General features: G+C 41.7%; 1 protein-coding gene across 2 annotated transcripts; it reads right to left on the bottom strand.

The window, feature by feature from the left end:
* ZNF317 (zinc finger protein 317) lies at positions 1-22458 on the bottom strand. Of its 2 annotated transcripts, XM_082622496.1 has the most exons (7): positions 22294-22458; positions 6707-6832; positions 5993-6132; positions 5161-5287; positions 4491-4586; positions 3699-3781; positions 1-3208 (listed from the first exon to the last, which is right to left on the bottom strand). In XM_082622496.1, the coding sequence occupies exons 2-7, from the start codon at positions 6735-6737 to the stop codon at positions 1889-1891; spliced, it is 1797 nt and encodes a 598-aa protein (XP_082478622.1). In that variant the 5' UTR covers positions 6738-6832; positions 22294-22458; the 3' UTR covers positions 1-1888. The 2 variants fall into 2 exon arrangements, with proteins under 2 accessions (XP_082478622.1, XP_082478623.1); XM_082622497.1 differs by lacking the exon at positions 6707-6832.
* Positions 22459-27667: the final 5209 nt, after the last annotated feature.

Genomic DNA, 27667 nt, shown 5'->3' with positions numbered 1-27667 from the left:
TAGCTTAAACCAATAATCAGTTTTATTTTTGCTCATGTAATAGGAAGTCTGGAAACAACAAATCCAGGACTACTGCAGACACTCAAAGAAGCCACAGGGGAAGCCAGGATCATTGTGATTTTTCTGCTGTTATCTCCCCCTTCAGCCTGTGGCCTGCATCCTCACGGTCATAAGATGCACCTTGAACACAAGATTCTGAATCTCTTTTCAAGGTGAGAAGTAATGAGAAGAGCAGGAAAAAAAAAATGTAGAGAAGAATCTAGGTAAGAATGACTCTTTTTCAAGAGCTTTTTTTTACAGCCCATACAGTGTTATCTGCTTATTTGTCAATGGCCAGGCTGTGGACATGGACTGTACTAGCTGCAGGAAAACCTGTAAGGGACTTTTAAAAATAGCACACCTTACTAATCAGATGAAACTTGGACTTTCTTGATATAAAGAATGTGAGATACTGAAGGAGCAACTATATGTTACTCTTGGCTGGATTGGAGGCCAAAAACATTCCAAAGGATCAATCTGATGAAGACATCCTGCTCTGATCACAACTGCATTTGAATTAGATACTTGTAACAAACAGGTACTAAAAATACCCACATGTTACACAGCATGTAACACTATTCTAAAAAATTCCATCGGTCAAGTAAGTTGTCCAAAAGGAAATGAACACATATTGAGAATGAAATTATAGTAAAAATACTATATACAAACCTTCTGTGATGAGGCATAAGGGTTATTTGGAAGAGCATGATCTTAAAATTAAAGACTTAAAAATTCATGAGCTGGGGTCCACTTTCATGATGAAAGACTGATAAGTGCAATTCCACATTTACTAAGAAATCCCACTGGGGAGTGAATTCTCATATGCACAAGTGACAGGGCTGTGGATGAAATTATCTCCACACAGGGACTGTCTGTAGTGTGGGTTCTCATGTGTTTCCTGAAAGAATTACACTGATTATAATTTTGAAGTTTTAATGAGAAATTTCTCCTAGTGTGAGTACCCACGTGTTTCATAAAAAATGGAGGGATTGTTGGCTAAGTTTCTCAACCTCAGCAATATTGACATTTTGGGGCACATAATTTCTCTATCTTGGGGGAAGCCCCTGTCTACTGCAGGATATTTAACAGCATCCCCGATGTTTCCCAAAACATGCCAGTGGCACCTCCCCAGCTTTGACAACCAAAAATGTCTCCAGACATTGCCAAGTGTCTCCTGGGGAGCAAAGTTATCCCCAATTGAGAACCACTGCTGTAGACCAAGGACTGGCAATTTTTTTCTGTAAAGGGCCAGACAGTATTTTAGACTTTGTCGGCCACACATGGTCTCTGGCACATATTTTTCTTCTTAAAAATGCAACAACTATTCTCAGCTTGCCAGCTGTACAAAAACAGACAGCTGGCCATAGTTTGCCCACCCGTTACTGACTTGCCCATGTTCCTTATTTCATAGGTTTTTCTCTTCAGTGTGATTTCTCTCATGAGGAATACAGTGAGACCAGGAAAGGTCTGTCCAGTCTTGGAATTTACAGAGATCCTCCCTGGTGGGCTTACTCTTGTGCCAAGAAGGTACAAGGTGATGGTAAAGTCATTTTGACATTAAATATCAGACTAGGGTTTCTCCCCCTAAGTTCTCGTTTGTTGAGAGCTGAACATACACTGACGGCTTCTTCACACCACAAACACATGTTTTCTCAACTATCTTGAGTTCTCATGCTATCTCCAAAGTGATGTGGAAAAACCCAAGTCTTTCCACAGTTATTACACAAATTGGATTTCTCCCAAGTTAACACATATTCTTTTGTGCCCAGTGAGATGAGTTCATCAAGGCTTCCTGCCTTCCTTACACCTGCCAGGTCTGCGCTCTCGTGTTTCTCTTTAAAGAGATGTGTCACTGGAGCCTTTTCCACACTGATGACGTGAAGAGCTTCTCTCCCCGGTGCGACTTCACGTGACTCCTGAGGGACGAGTGATCACTGAAGGCTTTCCCACAGACCAGGCACTCGTAGGGCTTCTCCCCGGTGTGTATCCTCCGGTGCACATTAAGGTTCGAGCAGATGCTAAAGGCTTTCCCACAGTGATCACACTCGTAAGGCTTCTCTCCTGTGTGACTCCTCATGTGTGTCTTAAGGGTCGACTGGTTTCTGAAGGCTCTCCCACACTGCCTGCATTCGACATGCTTCTTTACGAGATGAATGCTCATGTGCCTCCTCCGCGATAAATAATCACCAAAGACCTTACCGCAGGCGGCACACTCGTAGCGCCTCTCTTGAGTGTGTATTTTTCTGTGCGCAGTTAGGTTGGAGCTTGCACTGAAGGCTTTCCCGCAGAGATCGCACCCATACGGTTTCTCTCCAGTGTGGGAATTCATGTGTGTCTTAAGGATGGACTGGTTTCTGAAGGCTTTCCCGCACTGTCTACATTCAACAGGTTTCTTTACAATGTGAACTCTCATGTGTTTTCTCCGTGACAGGAGGTCCCCAAAGGATTTCCCGCACTCTTTACACTCGTATGTTTTCTCTACCATGTGGTTCTTCTTGTGCAAGTTAAAGTTGGACTTCCATCGGAAGGCTTTTCCACACTGTGTGCATTTGTAGGGTTTCTCTCCAGTGTGGTTCCTGATGTGCTCTTTGAGATGTGAGGGATGCTGGAAAGCTTTCCCACAGTCGTGACATTCGTAGGGTCTCTCTCCAGTGTGTGTTCTTCTGTGTGCAATGAGATGGCAGCTCCTGCCATATGCCTTCCCACATTCATCACACTTGTAAGGTCTCTCCCCAGTGTGAACTCTCATGTGTATCTTCAGTGCGGAGAGGGTTCGGAATGCATTTCCACACTGGCTGCAGTCAAAGGGTTTCTCTGTGAGATGAGTTCTTGCATGACTCCTAAGAGCTGAGGGGTCATTGAAAGCTTTCCCACAGGCACTGCACTCATAGGGTTTCTCCCCAGTGTGTATTCTCCTGTGCCGTGTAAGGGAAGCACTTGTGGTGAAGGCTTTTTGGCACTGATGACATTCATGCATTTTCCTCCCATTGTAAATGTTCACATGTTGGGTTACATGGGATCTGTTCTTGAAAGTCACCCCACAGTCCCGGCGGTGATAAGGCCTCTTGCTAGTGTGCCTTCCCATTTGCTGAGTCAGATGAGCACCCATGCTGAAGACGTCAAACAGGTTAGCATATTCACTGGATTTCTCTCCAAGCCGACTGCTTTCCTGTTGATGAAAAGGGAGGGTTGACTAAGACATTTCCCATATTCATTACATTCCTAAGACTATCCCTACATAAACTGGCATGAATAGAAGCGCATCATCATGACTAATGGTGTCATAATTTGCAGTGCAAAAGTACTGCTCCTGCCTCATTTGGACTCCATCAAAGAAAACAAGTGAATGCTATGCTCTGAGGCTCCATGTGTATAACTTTCACAAAGCTTTTTGCATATACTTTGTTAACTGTTTAAAACTCAATTAAGCCCCAACATTCAACATGTGAGACACAGTTATAGAAATATTTACTCACTGGAACTTCAAGTGAAGAGGTTTGGGGTCAGGTTTTAGGGTTTTCCCCAAATCGGTAATATTCAGTGTCTCTGACATTGTTTCCTCTTGGGGACCTGCCTGGTTTTGAGCTGCTTTTCTAACTCAGGCTGCCCCTGTCTTCTCCCAATATGGAAGATCCAGAATTATCCCAAGGAAATCTTACCATTGTCACACCATTAGATGTTTCCTTCCCCAAAATATCTTCCATAAGAACTGACCATTTGGTTTTAGATGGAATCTCCCAATCTGAAACAAATTGGGAAAATATTAACTTGCTGGAGAAAGAAAATGGAGGGATGATGGTGACAAAAACAGAGGTGGGGGCTTCCCTGGTGGCGCAGTGGTTGAGAGTCCGCCTGCCGATGCAGGGGACACGGGTTCGTGCCCCGGTCCGGGAAGATCCCACGTGCCGCAGAGCAGCTGGGCCCGTGAGCCATGGCCGCTGGGCCTGTGCGTCCGGAGCCTGTGCTCCACAACGGGAGAGGCCACGGCAGTGAGAGGCCCACGTACCGCAAAAAAAAAAAAAAAAAAAGAGGTGGTTTTCTTTGCAAATATTAACCCTAAAGAAGGAAAGGGAATATGAAAGGGGAGAACACACATGAGTAAAAATGACTGAAAAATCTGGTTATGTGAGATATTTGGCAGTGACAAGGGTAGAAATTTAAGCTGACTCACTAAGAAGCACCTCTTCAAAGAATGACATTGATAATGACATTAAGAGTGAGATCAGGAATGTTGAGTAGGAGAGAATGGGACAAAGGACCCATCTGGACACATGTCGAATTTAAAGAAGAAGGAACATGGAGACCAAAAGAATTGTGAGAGGATGGAGGGACAGTGAAAGAGAAAGAGCATTTTCAGATTTCCCCGGGTGCTGTTTCCTCATGGATCTCTGTCATCCCAACCACTGGAGAGAGCAGATTCTCAGAAGCACCTGTGTCTGCCTGGTGCTCACCGGGACAAGGGCCTTGGCGAAGTTCCTGCTCCTCTGTCCTCAGCTCCTCTTCTTGCTCCAAGTGGGAGATGAGGCTGGGTTTGCCCACCTGACACCCTACTCACGGGGAAAGACACATGTTGAGGGAGGATCGTGCAGAGGACAACCCCTTCCATTAGTCTGGGGTCAGTGTTTTGGTCTTCAGTGCTCTGAAGATGGACAAGTCTGACTTAGGAGCAGCAAAATGATGGTGCCACATTTCTAAGGAACACAGTGAAAGGCTTTCATAAAACACAAAACCACAAATACCCACACATTTTGCCCTTCAAAAGAATGAGGATTTTTTTTTTCTTTTTGGCCGTGGCGCACGGCTTGTAGGATCTTACTTCTCTGACCAGGGGTTGAACCCGTGCCCTTGGCAGGGAAAGCTCAGCGTTCTAACCACTGGACTGCCAGGGTTGAGGACGTCTTAACTCAGAAAACTATGCCCAAGCTCAGACACCCTCGACAACCTCTGAGGGCAATGCAATGGACAGGTCTCAATATCCAAGGTACCATCAAGGCAGGCACCAGGTCGGCTTGTTCATAACTGTGTTCCGAATCCCCACACAGTTCCTGGGTCACAGCAACTACTTACAACAAAAACATTTCATTCATGAACGAATAAATGAACAAATGCCGCCAGCCTTACCCACTGAGGCAAGGTTGCTATAGTTCTCCAGCATCACATCTTTGTACAGTTTTCTCTGAGAAGAATCCAGCAAGGGCCACTCCTTCTCAGTGAAGTCCACGGCAACATCCTGGAAAGTCACTGAGTCCTGAAACACCACACACATTTGGGGTCGGTGAGAAACCAGCCTGTATGTGTTCAAAGATGGCTGAGGCTAAAGATTACACAGGAGAGACTCTAAACACAGGATTTTCAATACGGGGATCTGGGGTCTAAACATTTACTCTAGAAGTCACTCCTCAGATGTCTTCTCTTCCAATGAGAAATCTCATGAGATAATCTCATTGCTTCAAATGCAACTCTGACATGGGATCAAACCTGCTTCCACTCCAAACCTGGCCTGAGAGCTTTGAGCTATACTATGAGAGAAACACCTGTTATATAAGTCATTTCGCCTAACATCCCTGATACCAGGACAGCCTCACCAACTTCTCCCGCTTTTCCTCTTGCACCCTGATCATGCATCGATCAGCCTGGATAAAGATCTAAAAGAGGGCTTCCCTGGTGGCGCAGTGGTTGAGAGTCCGCCTGCAGATTCAGGGGACACGGGTTTGCGCCCCGGTCTGGGAAGACCCCACATGCCGTGGAGCGGCTGGGCCCATGAGCCATGGCCACTGAGCCTGCGAGTCTAGAGCCTGTACTCTGCAACGGGAGAGGCCACAACAGTGAGAGGCCCGTGTACCACAAAAAAAAAAAAAAAAAAAAAGATCTAAAAGAATCCTAACATGTGATGTTGCGGGCATTCTAGGGAAGTGCCTCCTCCACCCCCAGGGGCCTTGAGATCTTGGTGTACCTGGGAACCAACAATGGTTGATGTATGAGGCTCCAGGCCATTGTATGCAAACAGCTCCACATCCTGGGGACAGGAATGGTCTTTTGAAGAAAGAGGAATTTCTGACTCATGGACATAGGCAGGCTCCTGGCTGGACATAGCTAGAGAAGAGAGGACCCATGAGGATTAAAGCCCACCTGACATTCGCAGATCAGGAAACGGTCTCACACTAACGATATGTGTGCAGTGCACATGCCCCAATCTCACGTTCCCTCACACACTCACTCACACACACTGTTGTGCAACAAGCCAGAGAAGCCCTGCTCTACTCAAGGACAGGAAAAAGGGTGGTGGGCCTACATAGCCATAAAGATAGTGATATATATTCTCAATTTATGGGTAAAGAAATAGAAGTTCTGAGATAGAGCTGTTACTTCATCCAGACTTATCAAAATAATAAATGGGATGCCGCAGGGTTACCAATTACCAGTATCCCTCCTTACACAGCAACTACAAACACTCCCTGCCTCACCCAAACTCACAAAGACCCTGAATCAGACACAGTCACCTGGGGAGCTCTCAGGGCTTCGCTCCCACCCCCGTTCAGTTCATGCGTCCTCCTCCACTTCTAACCTGGCAGCCCTCCCACTAGCTGTGCACATCCTTGCCCTCAGTGAAGGGGCAGGGGCCACTGAAGCTTGATTTCTGAGGGCATTCATCCCCCGAAGAACTTACCACATGTGGGAGACAGACCAAGAGCTGCCATCCTGCGAGAATGATAGTAAATTTGCCTGAACGAAAGCAGGGCACTGGCACCAGAAAGCTACTCTCTCGCTCTCATGGGACTCTTGGAGCAGGCATCTGTAGTAAATGAGAAAAAGACTACTAGGTGTAGCCAAAGGCTTTCTGTCGATCCCACTAACAGGACAATTCTGACTTTTGTTTTTCAGCGTTTCCTCTTTGGGGCAGCCTGTCTCAGCTTGGGCCTTAACCTTGCTTAGGTAAAACCTCCAGGCAATGTGGTGGAGGTCCCTGACCTACCTCAAGTAAGATTCAGATTCACTCTCTCAAGTAATTTGTCCCCAGTTACAATTCTGTTAAACTCTGTCACTCATTGAACACTTGGGTCCCAGACTTCTTCAACTTCAAGGCATAGTCCTCCTGGCTTAGGATGGCTCCAGCATCCATGAGGACTGGTCCATCTGGACCATGTGTTCTGATCGCCAATGCCTTTGGCCCCCCCACTCCACACCAACATACACACCTGTAGGCCACAGCCCAGGCCTTGTCATCACCAGAATCGGATTCACTTCACAAAAAATGATTCAGAAATTTGCCCTCTGGACAAAACCTCCTACACAACATGCTTCTCACATAAACTCTACCACTTAGAGGGGATTCCAGGCCACCCAGGCTTCTACCACCTTGCTCCCTAACAGCAAATTCTTCTTCACTGCCCCACCTATTCAGCTGAGAGATCCATCATGATCCATCACTTCTACAAATTTTTGTCCAAATTCCTTTAATCCTCTACCTAGTATACCCCCAGTGAGCAGAAGACCAGTCTGGGATGATTCCAACCATCTGTTTCCTCCCTGAAGGTACTTGGAAAGACCAGTCTGCACACACCCAGTCACACTAGCAGCTTTCAAAACACAGTCACTAACCTTGAAGGAGCATCTATACTAAAGAAAAGCATAAGTGGTAATCCAATCTCCCCAAAACCATGTAAAAATCTCACCAGTTTCCCTAAACCCAAAACTGTCTTACATGACCCTTGCTTTCAGCAAATAATCTTGCATTTCATTTCACAGTAATCACAACTAAAAAAACATAACTCAGCAAAGAACTGGAAAATGAAACTTAAAAAATACTTTCATTTATAATAGCATAAAACATATAAAGCACATAGGAATAAACCAAATAAAAGCTATGAAACCATGCTGGAAGAAATAAAAAACCTAAATAAGTGAGGAGCTATATCACTTTCATGGGCTGCAAGAGTCAATATTATTAAGGTATTCACTCTCCCCAAATTCATCTGCAGATACAACGCAGTCATCACCAAAATCTCAGCAGGTTATGTTCTAGATATTGACAAACCAAACCTAAAATGGGTACCAAAATGCAGAAGATCTAGAAGAGCCAGAACAATGTTAAGAAAGAAAAATAAACTTGGAAGATTCATATTACTAACTTTACTACAGAAATGAAGAGCTGTTGGAATAAGTATAGACAAAAAGGTCAATGGAACAAAACAGAAATAGACCTACACATGCATAGTCAAATGATTTTCAATAAGGGAATAAAGTAATTCATTAGGGAAAGTAGTCTTTTTACTAAATAGTGCTGAGACAGCACCCTTCTATAGTCGGTAGATGGGATGCTGCCCAACTCATAAATCGCCCAAGAAAGCCAATTAGATCTTCAAGTTAGGAAAAAAACAAGGTGCTGCAAGAACTTAATGGACAGAAAGGAACTTTGACCTCCATTATCACTGCATACACAAAAATTTGAATTAAAAAAAAACTTTTTGAGATAACTCAGACACCAAAAAGTAAAATCCAGAGAACACTTTAACAACATTGAGTTACACAACATTTTAGACTAGACACAAACAGAACTAAACATTTAAAAAAACCAATAATTAGACTTTACCAAAATTAAAAATTTCTAGTCATCAAATGACATTATTAAGAAAATAGGGGCTTCCCTGGTGGCACAGTGGTTAAGAATCCGTCTACCAATGCAGGGAACACGGGTTCGAGCCCTAGTCCAGGAAGATCCCACATGCTGCAGAGCAGCTAAGCCCGTGTGCCACAACTACTGAGCCTGAGCTCTACAGCCCACAAGCCACACTACTGAGCCCACATGCCACAACTACTGAAGCCTACGTGCCTAGAGCCCATGCTCCGCAACAAGAGAAGCCACGAAAACGAGAAGCCCGGGCACCACCTGCCGCAACTAGAGAAAGCCCACGCACAGCAACAAAGACCCAAAACCACCAAAAATAAATAAATAAATAAATAAATATTTTTTAAAAAAGAAAGAAAGAAAATAAACAGGCAAGCCACAGATTGGGGAAAAACGATATTTGCAGTACGTACACCTGACAAAGAATTCACATTCAGACTACATAAAGAACTCCTACAAAACAATAATAAAATATTTTAAAAAACTCAACAAGGGCTACACTTAGACACTTCACAAAATTTAATGAGGAACAATAAGCATGACAAGTTACTCAAAATCATTAGTCATCAGATGGATGCAAATTAAAACTAATGGTATAACATTTTAATCCACCAGAGCAGCCAAAATTAAAAGACTATAAACACTAAATGGTGGCAAGGATACAGCATACCCAGAACTCTCATATACTAAAGGTGGGGGTGTGAAATGGTTCAACCACTTTGAAAAACAATGCTCCAGTTTCTTAAAAAGTATACCTACCATTTGACTCAGCAATTCCTCTCCTAGATATTTACCCAAGAGAAAAAATTTAAAACATGTCCAAAAAGATTCATATAAAAATGGTCATAGCAATCTGATTCTTAATAGCCCCAAAGTGTAAACAATCTAAATATCCATCAACAAAAGAATGAATAAGCAAACTGTGGTATGTGGAGTGGAATACTACTCAGCAACGAAAAGAAACTACTGAGACACACAACATGGATGAACTTCTATAATGCTGACCAACAGAAGCGAGACAAAAAAAAAAAAAAAAAAGCTCTATAACTCCAATTCCACAAATAGGTAAAATTTATTAAGGTTGATAGCAAAATGTGTTTATTTAAGTCAATAGAAGGAAAAAAGTTGGTTGCCTCCTTGCAGGAATATGATATGGTGGCAGAATGAGAAGCAAGAGGGAACTTTCTGGGGCAACTGAAATATTTTATTTTATTTTTCAGTTAGTGGCTATACAATGTACACCGTGTCAAAAAATTCATCAAACTGATCACCTGAGATGTGTGCATTTTCTTGAACGTAAATTATACTCTACTTTAAAAAAGTTAAGTGGAGTCTTTCTTACTTTCACGTCTCCAGTTACACAAAAATTCCTCCCACACCTGACCTATGACTCCTATTACCAGTAAGATGTCTGCCCTCCCTCCCTTCTAAAGCCAACCTCTTCAGATGTGCCTCGACTACAGTTAGCCCTCCCTCCAGAGCAAAAGCTTATAAAGACAGTCCACACTATCTCCCTAATTTAGTGTACCTAATGTCAATTACCATCATCTCCATCTTCACAGAAAATACAATTACTCCTGTGTCCTGCGTCAATGGAATCCAGTTAAGTGCATTTCAGTCTTAGATCCTCAGCAAAATTTGGTGTCTATTTTCTTCGAGAATCATTATCTTTCTAGGCTTCTATATAACTCTCTCCCTGGTTCTCTCTCTACTTCTCTTGATACTCTGTCAAGGTTTTTTCAGAAGATCTCCTTCTACCATTAAAGGCTGAATTTGCTCAAGAATCAGCCCTTACCCTGTTGCTCTTCATACTCTGTGCTTTGCCAAGGCTTCCCTTAATGTCCCTTAATTTTCATCTCTAACACTCAAGGTCCAATATGAATTCAAAATCATATTCTCACTGCCTACTAATAGCCACCAAAGAACATCTCTACAAAAGCCTGTTGAGCCTGTGTTTCTGGGCTCAACAAAGAGAAACAGTAGCCAGCCCTCCGGCCGCTCACAAGAGGGAGGTGGGGTATGGGAATATATGTATACATATAGCTGATTCACTTTGTTATACAGCAGAAACCAACACAACATTGTAAAGCAATTATACTCCAATAAAGATGTTAAAAAAAGCGCTACAACTTAACTGCTCCATTCCATAGCTCTAATCACTTAGAAACTAAAGAAAAATCCACACAACCTTCTTCACATTACAAATTTAAATTACCTTCATATGAAAAAACTTGGCTTTCTCTGTTAGCTGACTCTCTTTCTCCTAACAAAACCTGTCACAATGTATTTTTATGTTTTTACTCCCTTGTTTTTATTTCCTTGTTTTATACTCTGTTTCCTAAACTATATAGTAAACTAGAAGAGTGCACCACTGTACTCAGGTCCTAATCCACTACCGGATATTAAGTAGAAAATGAAGGGGGGTGGGGGCAGAAAAGGTCAATGAATAGAGAACAGACTGGTGGTTGCCAACGGGGAGGGGTTTGGGGGAGGGATAGAGTGGGAGTTTGGGGTTAGCAAATGTAACCTTTTATATACAGAATGGATAAACAACAAGGTCCCACTGTATAGCACAGAGAACTATATTCAATATCCTATGATAAACCATAATGGAAAAGAATAATAAAAAAGTATGTACATGTATAACTGAATCACTTTGCTGTACAGCAGTAATAAACACATGATAAATCAATTATACTTCAATAATAAAATAAAGTAGACGTTTTAAAACTCTTGAAAAAAAAAGTCAATGAATTCTACCTCTTACACCACGTCTCCAAATCATTTAACTTTCTCCAATTCAACACCCAGCAATAGAGTCTGGATCATATATGCTGGACCATAAAAAAGTCTCATAAAAAAGTCTCAAATTTAGAAAGATAGCAAATGTACTAGATTAGAAATTAATAACAGTAAGATATCTAGAAAATACTCAAATATTTGGAAGTTAAAGACACACAAATAATTTTATGTAGAAGATGAAACAATGGAAACTTAATAAATATTTTATACTACATGAAAATACAACAAATAAAAACGTGTGAAATGAGATTAAAATCATTCTCAGCATGTATACAGTTAAATGTCTACATTAAAAAGTGGACAAGCACAGTGAAAATCAATGAACTACACTTACAAAAAAAAAGAAAATTAGGGTTTTCCAGGATAAATCATAAATTAGGCCAAACACAATTCTCAACCAATTTTAAGACAAATAATAGCAAAATATATTCTCCAACCACAATGGAATTAACCTAAAAAACAATGATAGAGGGAAAACTGGAAAATTTACAAATACATGGAAATGAAACAACACATTCTCACACAACCAACAGGACAAAGAAGAAATCACTGGGGAAATTAGAAAAAACTCAGACAAATGAAAACGGAAATATAACACAGCAAAATTGATGGGATGCAATGAAAGCAGTGCTCAGAGGGAAATTTATAGCAGTTAATACCTACATTAAAGAAGAAAGATCTCAAACAACCTAACTTTACACCTTAAGCCACAAGATAAGAGCAAACTAAACCTAAAGGCAGCAAAAGAATTAGAACAGAGATAAATGAAATGGAGAACAGAAAAACTAGAATCAACAAAAGTTGGTTCTTTCAAAAGATCAACAAGATAACTAAAATCAGAAGTAAAAATGGGGACATTACTACCAACCTTACAGAAATTAAAAAGACTCTAAAAGGGTGTTCCCTAGTGGCCTAGTGGTTAGGACGCCAGGCTTTCACTGCCAGGGCCGGGTTCAATCCCTGGTCAGCGAACATCCTGCAAGCCGTGAGGCATGGCCAAAAAAAAAAAAAAAAAAAAAAATCCACATTACAGAATAGAAAAAATATTTTAAAAAATAAAGAGAATACCATGAACAACTGTACACCAACAAATTAGGTAATCTAGATAAAATGGACAAATTCCCAGAAACATACACTTTACCAAAATGGACTAGAGAGGAAATAGAAAATCAACAGGCCCATAACAAATAAACAGGCGCAATCAGTCATCAAATTCTCCCAACAAGGAGAAGTCCAGGACCAGATGACTTCACTGGTGAATTCTACCAAACACTTAAAAGAAGAATTAACACCAATCCATTCAAACTTTTCCAAAAATAGAAGAGGTAACATTTTTCTAACACAATCTTTACGGCCAGCATTACCCTGATACCAAAACCAAGATAGCACAATCTCAAACACCTCTGGACTCCTAAAGAGACCAAGCTACCTGGAGACCAAGCTACCTGTATACATGTTAAGCCTGGGGTGGTGTTTAGACTCTATGTCGCTGATATGTTGTCTGGTTCTCAGTCAATGTCACATTATTCTCTATAAGACTCAAAGGGGCTTCCCTGGTGGCCCAGTGGTTGAGAGTCCGCCTGCCGATGCAGGAGACACGGGTTTGTGCCCCGGTCCGGGAAGATCCCACACGCCGCGGAGCGGCTGGGCCCGTGAGCCATGGCCGCTGAGCCTGCGCGTCTGGAGCCTGTGCTCCGCAACGGGAGAGGCCCGCATACCGCGGGGAAAAAAAAAAGAGACTCAAAGAATTGACCAAAGCAGCCAGCTTTTATACCTTTCAGACAAAGAAGCAATAAATTTGTGAAGAACTGACATGACAAAGTTTGGGCCTGAGGTAGTAAATTGGTAAAGAAGTAACAAATTTTGTTTATACAGCCTTCTCAGCCCTGAACTTCATATCTATCTCTGGAGATAAGGATGTCTCTGCCTTCTGGTACAGGGAAGGTGCCTTTCACAAGGGAGATTTATTTCCTACTTTCAGGGTAGCAAAAAAGGGTCAGAGTGTCCTTCTCACGCCAATTGTTTCTTATGTAACTTTAATTTAAAATAACCAATATGCCAAAGTGGCATATTTTGGGGCATCTTGCCCTGACCTCCATCACTGCTAATCCATATGTCATAGTTACCCCAGTCATTTATTGTTTGGCTGAATTAATCCTTTAGCAGTTTGGGTTTTTTTTTTCATATAGGTGATTATCAAATCTCATTATGCTGATTTGCTATAAATTTAGCAATTTCTGACATACAGCCAAGTGATTCGGTTATACATTTGCCAAGCATAGTACCTCGCACATAGAAATTATTTTAAAATATTGAATGAAGAAAAGGATATATGAATAGTAAAATTAAGTTCAAATGATAAGTTAAAAAAGATCACATTACTTTAGTATCTTCTGGTATCTAGGACAACGTGTCACTCATGAGTTTTTCTTTGTCAAAAATATTGGATATTCTCGAATATTTTCTTTTGCAGATGAAATTTATAATCAGCTATACTATTTGTATAATGTATTTTCATTTTCATTAATGTTTTGATATTTTAATGTCTTCATTTTCTAAGTGTTTCTAAATAGGCACATCAATTTATTGAAATGATCTTAACGTTAAAATGTTTAGAATATTTCCAATTTTTCACAAGTAGAAAAACAACACTTGCAAGAAATATTTGCAGCTAAATTTTTGCAGTTTTTTTCAAGTTATTCCTTAGAACGAATTTCTAGATAGTGAAATGTTTAGTCAACATTTATGACTAAACATTTAGTAAGTGTTGCCAAAATGCTCCCAAAACTGCTTTATCTGCAGTCTCTTTAGCTACACACATATTTATCATACACTAGAAAAAAAACACTTGTTTGCCAAGGTGATGAATTATGTTCTTTTCAAATTAAAAACTGAGTAGGGATGTAAAATACTGTAGAACACAATTTTATAGCTTGTTAACTGGAAAATAAGGGGCAAGCTGTTTAATTCCTTGAGCTGTAATTAAATGTTACCAAGCACCAGTCTTATCTATTTTCTAGAAATGTGAACAAACCAGATGTAATAAAACACAATTAGAAAAATGTAATACTCTTGGGAACAACTTATGAAACTGGGTGAAGTAATAATAATAAAAGTAGCTGCATTTCTCTTTGAAAGGTTTACAAAGAGAGTGAACAGCACTGCACTGGTGGGAACCCAGGTCCCACCTCATGTTAAGCACAATCCAGTGTTGGGTTTACCCGAACCCCACAGAAAACCTATCAGACGGGTCTTATAGCACCATCAGAGGTGCGCAAACAGGCTCAGAGAGTTTAAGTAACTGCCAGAAAATTGCATAGCAGGTGGCAGGGGTGAGACCTGGGCTCTAATTTCTTTCACTGCAAAGCCTGAGTTCATTCCTCCCTTTGGAGGTGGCAGTGGGGGCATGGTTTTATTTGATAAGTACCACCTGTGTGAGAACAGTGAGGGTTCTCAGAGATTCAAGAATACTACATCAGCTGATGTAGTAGATTCTCAACAAATATTAGCTCCCTTCTCTTTCCTCTTTTGCAGTGAGGAAATATACACAAATAACCATCTTTCATTCATTTCTAGATACCATGGTACCTGTCTCCAAATGAGATCAGGTGCTGCCACCTTCTGGGTATAAGGAGGTATTGCAAGCCTTCTGAGGTCGAACTTGGAACAAACCTTTGCCTTTCTCAAGTAGAGGATTTGGGTTCCAACATCAGATTACTAAGGAGAGACTCGATAAGTTTAAAAAAAGAGGTTCAGAGTCACTGAAGAACAAGGTCTCCACCCTCACCTCCCACTTATTCCTCTATTCTCAATTTACAAACTTCTGCTCAAGTTTCTGTCCCCCAACTTTTCTTGCCAACATCAATACCAATGCTACAAATAACAACATAAGCATGCTTACTATGTACAAAGTATCTCCTGAGTCTTTCCAGGGACTCTCATTTAATTCTCACAACTTCCCCAGGAGGTAAGCAGTATCCTGAGAAAAGTGGGGCATGTACTGAAGGGTTAGGTCATGTGACGAAGGTCACAAACAGGGGCTAATGAACCTGATTCCAGAGCCACACATGTCCCCTCTCAAGGTGACCTCTGCATGTGAACCCCCTGACACCAAATCAGGAAACAGCTTTTTCCTGATTCTTGTCTTGCTTGACCTCAATACATGATCCTGCCCACTACCAACCTCCCCTCTCTCCCTCTTCCCGGGGAACCTCTGCTCTTGGCCACTGTGCATCATATCCCAAGGTCGTCCTCCATCTCTCCCATCTCAATGGCAATGCTCTTTTGGAGGCTCCTGCTCCTGGTCCTTCCTCCTTTGCCAGGATCCCTAAGGGCCAGGGTTCTCCTGGGCCTTCCTCTCCCCCATCCCACACATGTTCACACTCTGAAATCCCTCCTCCCTTGAGTACTGACATCCAGGTTCTGATTACACATCCATGAAGGTTGTTGTCTGTCTGTCCTTGAGACCTCAGGTGACCCCACCTTGCTGCAAAAGCCCAGCTTTCTTGCCCATGGGGGCTCCATTCAAGAATGGGTTCACGGACTTCCCTGGTGGCACAGTGGTTCAGAATCCGCCTGCCAATGCAGCGGACACAGGTTCGAGCCCCGGTTCGGGAAGATCCCACATGCCGCGGAGCAACTAAGCCTGTGCCCCACAACTACTGAGCCTGCAGTCTAGAGCCCACGAGCCACAACTACTGAGCCCATGTTCCACAACTACTGAAGCCCGTGCGCCTAGAGCCCGTGCTCTGCAACAAGAGAAGCCACCTCAATGAGAAGCCTTTGCACCCCAACAAAGAGTAGCCTCCACTCACCGCAACTAGAGAAAGCCCGGGTGCAGCAATGAAGACCCAACACAGCCAAAAAATAAATTTAATTAATTAATTAATTTTTTAAAAAAGGACAGATATCTTTCAAAATCATTCACAAGCTGGCGATAAATACTCAGAAATTTAAAAATGTGTAATTTCTAAAACGACAATTACAATTGCTGAAATAAAGGTAAAATGGCAGAGACTAGGTAAATAGCTTTATCAGATTACACACAGCCCCCAAAAAATTGTTTTCTAGAGTATCACACAAAGTGTGGTCCCCCAGCCAGCTGCATAAACACCATCTAGAGAGCTTTAATAATTCTGATGCCCAGTTCATATCCAAGTCCAACTGAATGAGACTCTTTGGAGCAGACTGATGTATCTGTTTTAACAAGCACTATAGATGACTTCTATGCAGGCTTAAATTTAAAAACCACTTCTAGAGAATAAACATGAGGGCACACAGATAAAAAGATGATAAGTATAAAGAGCCATGGGGGACAGAGGGAAAAGAGCTGAACTGATTCTAAATAGAATTCCAAAGGGAGAAAGAAGCAGCACAGGAGTTATTGCAAAATACAGTAGCTGTGGATTTCTCATTTCAAAAAGCAAATATAAAGAGATCGAAGATAAAAACAGATCACAGATACAACAACACTGAACCAGAGAAACAGCAATGGCAAAAAGAATATTTTAACAGCAGCCAGGGGGAAAAGCACAGGTTACCTTTAAAGCAATGATTCCCAAACTTCAAGTTGCATCTGAGTCACCTGGAGGGCTTGTTAAAACACACTGAAAACATATTTTATAAAAACAAACCAAAAGGGCTTCCCTGGTGGCGCAGTGGTTGAGAGTCCGCCTGCTGATGCAGGGGACACGGGTTCGTGCCCAGATTCGGGAAGATTCCACATGCTGCAGAGCGGCTGGGCCCATGAGCCATGGCTGCTGAGCCTGCGCGTCCAGAGCCTGTGCTCCACAACGAGAGAGGCCACAACAGTGAGAGGCCCGCGTACCGCAAAAAAAAATTCACATTGCTAGGCCGCATCCCCAGTTTCTGATTCATCAGAAACTGGGGATGCAAGAGTATGCAAGAGTATGCATTTCTAATAAGTTCCCAGGTGATGCTGATGTTGTAGGTCTGAAGAGTACACTTTAAGAATCACTGCTTTAAAGAAATAAACATTAGCCTGACACCTGACTCCTCGCCAGCAACAATGGAAGCCAGAAGATAATGGAACATCTTCATGGCTCTGGAATAAAATATACAGTCCTTTAGCAAACAAAATATCTACTAAGATGGCAAAATAATGGTATATTTGGGCTTGCCATTCACAGAAAAGAGAAATTCTAAACTACATATTTTAGAGAGAAAGAAAAAAATCAAGGAACCAAAGTAAACAGTGTTAAGAACTTACATCAAAGAGTCCAAAGAATCAAAGTAAGCATACAAAATGGAAAATGTGTGGGTAAAATGCAACTAAAAATGACTGTATACAGTGATAATCTCTTCTGAGGTTTAAAAAAAGATAGAATTAAAATGCATGATCACAAAACCATGTAAATCAGGAGAGTGATAACATATCAAAAATCTAGGGACTTCCCTGGTGGCACAGTGGTTAAGAATCTGCCTGCCAATGCACGGGACATGGGTTCGAGCCCTGGCCCAGGAAGATCCCACATGCTGTGGAGCAACTAAGCCCGTGTGCCACAACTACTGAGCCCACGTGCCACGACTACTGAAACACGTGCACCTAGAGCCCGTGCTCTGCAACGAGAAGCCACTGCAATGAGAAGCCTGCGCACTGCAATGAAGACCGAACGCAGCCATAAATTAATTAATTAATTTTAAAAAAATCTAAATTTCATGAATGAACATGAATAATACTCCAAAATAACCACTAAAATAATAGACATAAATAAATTCAATATGCACATAAACATGTAGATAAATTCAAAATATGCAGAGAAAAATGTGGAATGAAAAAAGTACTCAAATCAAAGGAAACTAGAGGAAAGAAAAAAGGATGTTAAGGGACAAAATGCTTCAACTAAAATACAGATATTCTCAAAATGGAATAAAAACAATCCAGTTATATGTTGTTTACAAGAGAAAGGATATAGCAAGAACGGAAATTTTAAAAAGATATACAAGGCAAATACTTTTTTAAAAAAAAACCTGGTTTAAATATATTAATATCAGAATGAATTAAGGCAAAAAGGTTAATAGAGAAAACTGAGGAATTACAAAAAGAAGAGGTACAATCCAAGAAAAAGCTGTATATATGTCATAATAGCCTCAAAAATATATCCGTGGTAGGACTTCCCTGGTGGTGCAGTGGTTAAGAATCCGCCTGCCAATGCAGGAGACACGGGTTCGAGTCCTGGTCGGGGAAGATCCCACATGCCGGGGAGCAACTAAGCCTGTGCGCCACAACTACTGAGCCTGCACTCTAGATCCCGCGAGCCACAATTACTGAGCCCTCGCGCAACTACTGAAGCCTGCACGCCTAGAGCCCATGCTCCTCAACAAGAGAAACCACCTCAATGAGAAGCCCGCGTACCACAACAAAGAGTAGCCCCCACTCACTGCAACTAGAGAAAGCCCGCGTGCAGCAAGGAAGACCCAATGCAGCCAAAGTTAAATAAATAAATTTATTATATATATATATATATATATATATATATATATATATATATATATATATATATATATATATCGGGGGGGGGCAGAACTCTAAGGAGATGGACAAAGCCACTACCAGAGCTCTCAATAATATGTTCAAGCAGACAATTCAATAACTATATGCAGATTGCACAAGACGAAACAGTATTTCCTAACTATAAACTCCAACCACACATGGGGCACAATGTGTGTCTCAGAAAATGACATCAATCTCTGACTATAGTGCAAGCAAGTTAGCAAACAATAACCAAAAGATAACCCGAAAAACGTCACAGAAATGGAAATTAAAAGAAAAAGGCCTAAATAATTCACACGCCAAAGAAGTCATAATATTTAGAACTGAAGTATAATAAAATACTATCATGTAATCCTTTCGGATATGCAGGTTCCAATGTAAGAAACTGTAAAGAAACATGCCAAAAAGGTAAAAGGAAGACAATTATAAAGAACAGAAAGTTATGAAATAGAAAACATGTACATTATAAAGTGGTTCTTCGGGGCTTCCCTGGTGGCGCAGTGGTTGATAGTCCGCCTGCTGATGCAGGGGACACGGGTTCTGGCCCCGGTCCGGGAAGATCCCACATGCCATGGAGTGGCTGGGCCCGTGAGCCATGGCCGCTGAGCCTGCACATCTGGAGCCTGTGCTCCGCAACGGGAGAGGCCACAGCAGTGAGAGGACCGCGTACCACAAAAAAAAACAAACAAAAAATAAAGTGGTTCTTCATGAAAAACAAAATTGACAAAATTCTGGCAGGATGTATTTTTTTTTAAAAAGAACATATAAATACAAGAATGAAAACCTAGAAAACACTACACTGGCAGCAAGCATTAAAAATATAATAAAAGCACATTATTAACAACTTTGATAAGTTTAGCCTTAGATGGAATGAATAAATTCCTAAAGAAATTTTACTTACCATAATGAAATAGAGAACTTGGATGCCTTATGACTCTTATAGAACTGAAACAACAGCTTTAAAATTTTCCGCAAAGAAAATTCAGACCCCAATGGTTTTTCCTGGTAAAACTCCCTTTTAAGGAACAAGTTATTCTACTCTTAGGCAAAATATTCCAGAGTTTAGGGGAAAAAAAGGAACACTCCCACCCCACTTTATGAGGCTGGAATAAACCTGACACAGAAAAAGAAAATTACAAGCCAATTTCACTCAAACATAGATGCAAATCATCAAACAAAAACACTAGTAACCAGAAACCAAAAATGATAAAACAGTACATATCCTTTCCAATTTAGTTATTTTACCAAAGCAAATTTAATGTAACATTAGAAAATCAATTGGTTTAACTCACCACATTATCAGGTAAATGAGAAAGTCCTAGTTTTCACTTATTCATTCAAAGCACAAACAGAACTAGAACCTACCACAGACCAGGCATAGTTTGCAAAAGGTGACTGAAATCCATCAACATCAAAGTAGTTGCTGGGGGCGGGGGGGGGGGGGCGAAAATCACTGTTAAAAGCTTACAGCTGTCCATGACAAAAACTCTTAAATTAGGAAATAGGAGACTTCTTTTACCTAATAAACGCTTTCCAAAAAAAAGCTTCCGGCAAACATTCAAGTTAACTTCCCTTAAAGTCAGAAAGAAAATAGTACTGCTTCAAGTTTGCTATCCAAACTCTATTCAATGCTACTCAAAGTCCTCAGCCTGTCTAGCAAAGAAAGTAAATAATAAAAAATGTGTGTGATGCAAAAGGAAAATATACACTTTCCTAGGAATAAATCTAACAACAACAAACCAAACCCTTAAATCGTTTTTGCTGATCCTCATAAAACTTTATTGAAAGGCATTATACAAGATATAACTTGGACTTCCCTGGTGGCACAGTGGTCGAGAATCTGCCTGTCAACGCAGGGGACACAGGTTCGAGCCCTGGTCTGGAAAGATCCCACATGCTGTGGAGCAACTAAGCCCGCGAGCCACAACTACTGAGCCCACGTGCCACAACTACTGAAGCCCGCTGGCCTAGAGCCCGAGCTCCGCAACAAGAGAAACCACCACAGTGAGAAGCTCGTGCACCACAACGAAGAGTAGCCCCCACTCGCAGCAACTAGAGAAAGTCCGCACGCAGCAACAAAGACCCAGCACAGCCAAAAATAAATAAATTTATTTTTAAAAAATGATATAACTAATTAATTGTAAAATTCAATGGCATAATGATGCCAATATTCTCAAAATCCATATATATATTCAACACAACTTGAAAACAAAACCCCGGTATGTGGAACTTTGTAAACTGACTAAAAGTTAAGTCACAAAATACCTGAAAAAGAATGGATAGGTAGGTGCATGTAATCTTCTACAAGATATTTGGAAATATCTAAATTAAAATGGGTACTTCTATCAATATGGAAAGAAGGTGTCTCTGAAAATACTTTAGTGTAAGTCCACCTACAAGTAATTACCAAAATTAGTAAATACATTTTTGAGAAAACATATAAACAGTAAAATCCAGGAAGAAAATCATGGGGAAAGAGAAGGACGCAGTTTATGAGAATACAGGTTTCCGAGGTTTCGAATTCTTATTTTTCTTGGCCTGGTTTGCAGATTCACTTTATTTTTCTTTTAATTTTCTGTGTTTTCATATTTTTGTGGGACATATATGTCCTATATTCTGATAAAAGAATTATTTGAAGGGAAAAAAATAAACAGGAAGTACCAAATAAGATGGTAAAGATCAACGCAAAATATTAGTAATCACAATAAATATTAATGGACTAATTCTCAAATTAAAAACAACAATGTTGAAGTGCATTTTAAAATCTAGTTATAGGCTATTTACACGAGAGTCAACTAAAGTAAATAAAGATAAACAACCAAAAAGTTTAAGTGTAAAAAGTATTCAAGACAAATGCTAACAGAAAGAAAACCAGTGTGCTCCTATTAATGTTAGACAAAGCTGACCACAAAGCAAAAAGTAGGTAGTTTATCTTTGCGGTCTCCAATTCCTGAGAGAGAGACAGACAGACAGACACACACACACACACACACACACACACACACACACCCCACCCCACCCCCAAATAATGTCCTGAATTCACTTCGGCCGGGCTTTTCTGTCCCCATCCCAAGATGTCAGTTTTTTTGGACCAGATCACCAGTGCCTCCCCCTCGTCGCTAAATACAGTGGTCCTAATCTTCATCACTAGCGTTTCATACAGCTCATCACAGGATCTAAAACATACTCCTCCTGGCTGCCTGGCTTCCCGGTCCCAGGTCCCTGTCCCCCGTTACCCCTCCCTGCCTTGTGGGCCTCTCTTGTCCTCAGGAAGGCGGGGAGTAAAGGGTTAAGTGAGGAAAGTGGGTCTTACATCACGGAGGGTAGAATCACAGGGAGCAGAGGTCAAGAAAGCTGCCGCCGAAGGGACGAGAAGCTCATTGAAAGGTCCGGTCTGCCGCGGGGACCAACAGCTCGGAAGTGGCCGCAGTGGACCACTCCTCTGCCCATGTGTACAGCAGCAATCGCCTCCGGAGAGTAATGGCTTCCGCTTCACTTCCGCCTTCTACGTGTCGCGGGACTTCATAACCTGCCTCTAACCAGGAAGCACAGACGGAAAGGATTCTGGGAAATGTAGTTCTGGAGTTTAGACGGGCAAGGCGGGGTTACCTCGGTGGAAACTGCGGATGGCGCTCATTTCCCCCCAACTTCTAATTGTTCAAGTGCCTCGGGACTCAGTTCTCAGGACTCTTTTCGTCTTATAATCCCTGTGGTAGCACTGAATCTTACCTCTTTAAGTACTGTGTATACACTCAAGAGTCAAAATTCCACCCACAGTCCCAGACCTCTACCCTGAATGCCAGACAGAATGAGATATTCTCTCTCCACTTGGGTTTTTTAGAGACACATTTAAAGTCCACAAATCAAACTCCTGACTCCACCTTATCAACTTCAAATAATAGCAACCCCATCTTTCCACATGTACATTGTAAACCTTGGCAACATCGTGGACCCTTCTTTGTCCCATTGAGCCAACAGGCAATGCTCAGCTCTACCTTGACCATCAACCCAGAATCTGATTGCTTTGCCAGAAATGTTTTTCTTGTTTCTGAGTCATGAAAGGTCACAGCAGAACTTGAAACTGGCCCTGCTGGGCAAAAAACCCTTTCTGGGTCCCCCATTTCTTATTTGTAAGATGAAGGCTTCAGCCTCCTAGACTTTCCCTGAGTTCCAAAGGGCAGATTCAAACAGTTGCTAATCAGGGAAACAGGGAATGCAGAAACAGTGGAGGAATAGTCAAGAAACTATAGTGCAGCGATTAAAGCAAGATCCTGGTCCTCCTCAAGGGATATACATAACAATATCTTTGAGTTCTTCTGAATGAACTAAGGTCCCCAGTAAGGCCCCCACCCAAGTAGATGATGGTAACTTCTGGCTGAGCACAAGATTCCTGTAACACTGCCCTGTTACCTCACCACCAACCAATCAGAAGAAAGTCACAAACCCTGAAGCCCTCACCCCAAAATTTTGCCTATGAAAACTTCTCCCAGGAAACCACCAGAAAGTTCAGAGTTTTCAAGCATAAACCACCCCTTCTCCTTGCTTGGCCCTGCAATAAACCTGCCTCTGCTCCGAACTCCAATGTTTTTTGTTTTGTTTTTTTTTTTTGGCGGTACGCGGGCCTCTCACTGTTGTGGCCTCTCCCGTTGTGGAGCACAGGCTCCGGACGTGCAGGCTCAGCGGCCGTGGCTCACGGGCCTAATCGCTCCGCAGCATGTGGGATCTTCCCGGACCGGGGCAGGAACTCGTGTCCCCTGCATCGGCAGACGGACTCTCAACCACTGCGCCACCAGGGAAGCCCCAAACTCCAATATTTTGGTTTGTTTGGCCTCACTGTGCTTCAGGCACAAGAACACGTGTTCGGCAACAATAGCCTTTCAGTAGCTCTGATGGGACTGCTTCAAAGAGGTAGGGGGAGAAGCCAGTATATATATGATTTTTGGCTAGGGAATACATGCAGTTAAGCACATATCTCGGTAAAAGATTATTACTACTCACAAGGAACAGATATCTCAGTTAATGATTTTAGTGCTTTTCTATGTATGGGAAGATCCAAGAATCTGGGTTCATCAAATTTCTTCTTGAAATATACTGTCTAAAGGACCTGTTTTCAGGCTTCCCTGTGGTGCAGTGGTTAAGAATCCACCTGCCAATGCAGGGGACGCGGGTTCGAGCCCTGGTCCAGGAAGATCCCAGATGCCGCGGAGCAACTAAGCCCATGCGCCACAACTACTGAGCCTGTGCTCTAGAGCCCATGAGCCACAACTACTGAAGCCTGTGTGCCTAGAGCCTGTGCTCTGCAACAAGAGAAGCCACCGCAATGAGAAGCCTGCGCACCACAACAGAGAGTAGCCCCCACTTGCTGCAACTAGAGAAAGCCTGCGCGCAGCAACAAAGACCCAACGCAGCCAAAAATAAATAAATAAATAAATTTAAATAAATAAAATAAAGGGCTTGTTTTCCTAAAGCATGGAGTGCCTCATCTTGTTTTTCATCCTGAATTCCTCTCAGGAGGCACTACTGTCCATCAGCAACTGCAGTGGCTAATGACTTAATCCTTGTAGCACTTGGATGAAGAGAAATATTCTTTGTTTTACAACAAACATACAGAAAGTCTACAAATAAATTTTTAAAGAGAACATACCTATGTGCAAATTATAAAAAATGTCCACAAAATGCACATGCCTGTGCAATTACTACCCAGGTTTTTCAAAAAGAAAATTACCAATAACACAGAGGCTCCCTTCATGGCCCTTCTGGTCAGTACAATTCCTCATCCTCCACGGGAAACCCTATTAATGAGGCAGAAGATAGATGGCCTCCAGGCTAAGCAGCTGGAGTTTGTCCCCTGTGGACAGATACTCCAAGACAAAGATAACAGCAGGGCCAGAGAGTACTGCCCAGATAAAAGATAATGAAACCATATATTTCTCATTCTCGAGGTCAAGGAGACCTTCCCAACTACACATGCGCAGAAAGGCTCCTTGGGGGTCAAAAAGGGAAGGGGCGCCACCCCATAGTAGGTGATGTCAACCTACCCATAGGCCTCTTTGCTAGAATCCATCTTGGCTAAGAGATGCACACGCACACAGCGGAGGACCCTGAGATAAACCAAATATGAACTCAGAACCAGGCTAAGCCAGGTGACTTGCCAAGGGAAACCTGGGAAAAATGCCCTGTAAAAGTGATTCAAACTACTAGCAGGATGTGACTCTCCCTCTGAGTTCGCCCATGTGAGTCTATTCACACATACTCTTTTTCCTCCTAATAAACACTTTACTTGTTTCACTACTTTCCATCTCTTAGTGGAAATTCATTTCTACAAAACTGACAGGCCAGGGCCTTGTCACTGTCCCTCATGGTCTAGCAGTTAGGATTCAGGGCTCTCACTGCCACAACCTGACTTCAATCTCTTGCCAGGGAACCAAAATCCTGCTTCAAGCCACTGCAAGCCAAGGCCACTGAGATCATTTTAACTTATTATAATATCTGTGGCCAAAAAATAAAATAAAATAAATTTTTAAATAAAAGAGAATTCCCTGGCGGTCCAGTGGTTAGGACTCTGCATTTCCAATGCAAGAGGCATGGGTTTGATCCCTGGTTGCAGAACTAAGATCCTGCATGCCGCGTGGCACAGCCAAAAAATTTTAAAAACAATAACATCTGACATGGTTCAGGACACAACTACCCTAAAATATGGCACCTTAGCATATTGAATATTTTAAGCTGAGGGAATCAGAGAAATGACTCAGGGAGGATTCTTTGACCTTCTCCTGAAGCAGGTCATAAGACCCTCCTGTGATAGCTGTCCTTCCTACACCAGATGAAAGGATCGTCCTTATCTCTGAAGATGGAGGGACACATAAAGGAATCCAACTGTACAAGATTGCTAAATTTCCCTCAGTTTACTACCCTTAGCTCATATCCTTTTGTTCAATCACATTTTTCTATGGCTTTCCAGTCTTCATCAAACCTAGCATAAAAAAGTGCTCAGATTTAACCACTTTTTTGTGTGTCTTCATTTCCTTATGAAGGTTTTAAGGTCACGTAAAACAGATTTGTATGCTTTTCTCTCGTTACTTTTGCTACAGAGCCCCAGCCAAGAACCTATAAATGTAGAAGAAAAGTTTTGGTTTTTTTTTCCTCCCTTACACATCATAGAAGAGTTTTGCCTGTTTCTTGAACTTTATGTAAGTAGAATCAAGCCTCTCTCCTTTGGGAATGGTGCAAGAGTATAAAACTTGGGACTTCCCTGGTGGCGCAGTGGTTGAGAATCTGCCTGCCAGTGCGGGGGACACGGGTTTGAGCCCTGGTCTGGGAAGATCCCACGTGCCACGGAGCAACTAAGCCCGTGAGCCACAACTACTGAGCCTGCGCTCTAGAGCCCATGCACCACAACAAGAGAAACCACTGCAACGAGAGGCCCAAGCACCACAACGAAGAGTAGCCCCCGCTCTCTGCAACTAGAGAAAGCCCGCGCCAAGCAACAAAGACCCAATGCAGCCAAAAATAAATAAATAAATTTATTTAAAAAAAAAAAAAAAGAGTAGAAAACTGACCAGTGCAAGAGGACAGAACCACACACACAGGGCCACCTGGTATGACAGCAATGACTACAGTGGGACAAGGACAGTCTTTCCAATAAAGCTGGGTCCATTGGATATTCACATGGAAAAAAATGAAAATTGATCCCCACGATTCCAAAATGATGGCAGAACTAAATGTGAAAGGTAAAACAAAAATTATAGAGAAAAACATGATTTTATGGCTTGGAGTAGGCAGAGACTTCTTAAATAGGAGACAAAAGGGGAAAAAAAGATTTGATAAGCTGGAATACATTAAAATTAAGAACTGCTTAGGAATTCCCTGGCCGTCCAGTGGTTAGCACTCAGTGCTTTCACTGTGGCCCCAGGTTCAATCCCTCGTTGGGGAACTAAGATCCTGCAAGCCACATAGCATGACCAAATTAAGAACTGCTCATCAAAAAACACCACTGATGGTGAAAAAGTAACCCACAAAGCAGAAGAAAAACATATACCTCTATATGTATATGTGTATATATCTACTATATATAAGATAGACATATATAAGATAGATAGATAACCAACAAGGACCTACTGTATAGCACAGGGAAATCCACTCAATATTCTGTGATAACCTATATGAGAAAAGAATCTGAAAAGGAATAAATATACATACACATGTATATGTATAACTGAACTACTTTACTGTATACCTGAAACTAACACACATTGTAAATCAACTATACTCCAATAAAATTTTTAAAAATAATAATAATTCACGTGCAGAATATGTAAAGAAATTTTACCACTCAATAAGAAATAGACAACTCAATTTAAAAATAGGCCAAAAATAAATCTGGTCATATCACAAAACAATATATTCAAATGGCCAATAAATATATGAAAAAGTGCTCAACTTTATTAAGGAAAGGCTAATTAAGTGCTAATTAATTTAAACCACAATGAGATACCACTACTTAACTAACAGAATGGCTATGAAAAAGGCCCGGGTTCAATCCTTGGTCAGGGAAATAAGATCCCACAAGCTTCATGGCACAGCCAAAAAAAAAAAAATTGGGAAATTAAGTGGTATGACACCTACTTCACTGCTGTGACAATAATGATTATAAAGTTTGTAGAGTTCCCTGCTTCTTAAGGATATCC

This window comes from Mesoplodon mirus, assembly GCF_964341445.2.
Source record: "Mesoplodon mirus genome assembly, chromosome: 5".
Taxonomy (NCBI): Eukaryota; Metazoa; Chordata; class Mammalia; order Artiodactyla; family Ziphiidae; genus Mesoplodon; species Mesoplodon mirus.
The sequence above is the reverse complement of the archived record's forward strand: the minus strand, read 5'-3'. Positions and strand labels throughout refer to the sequence as shown.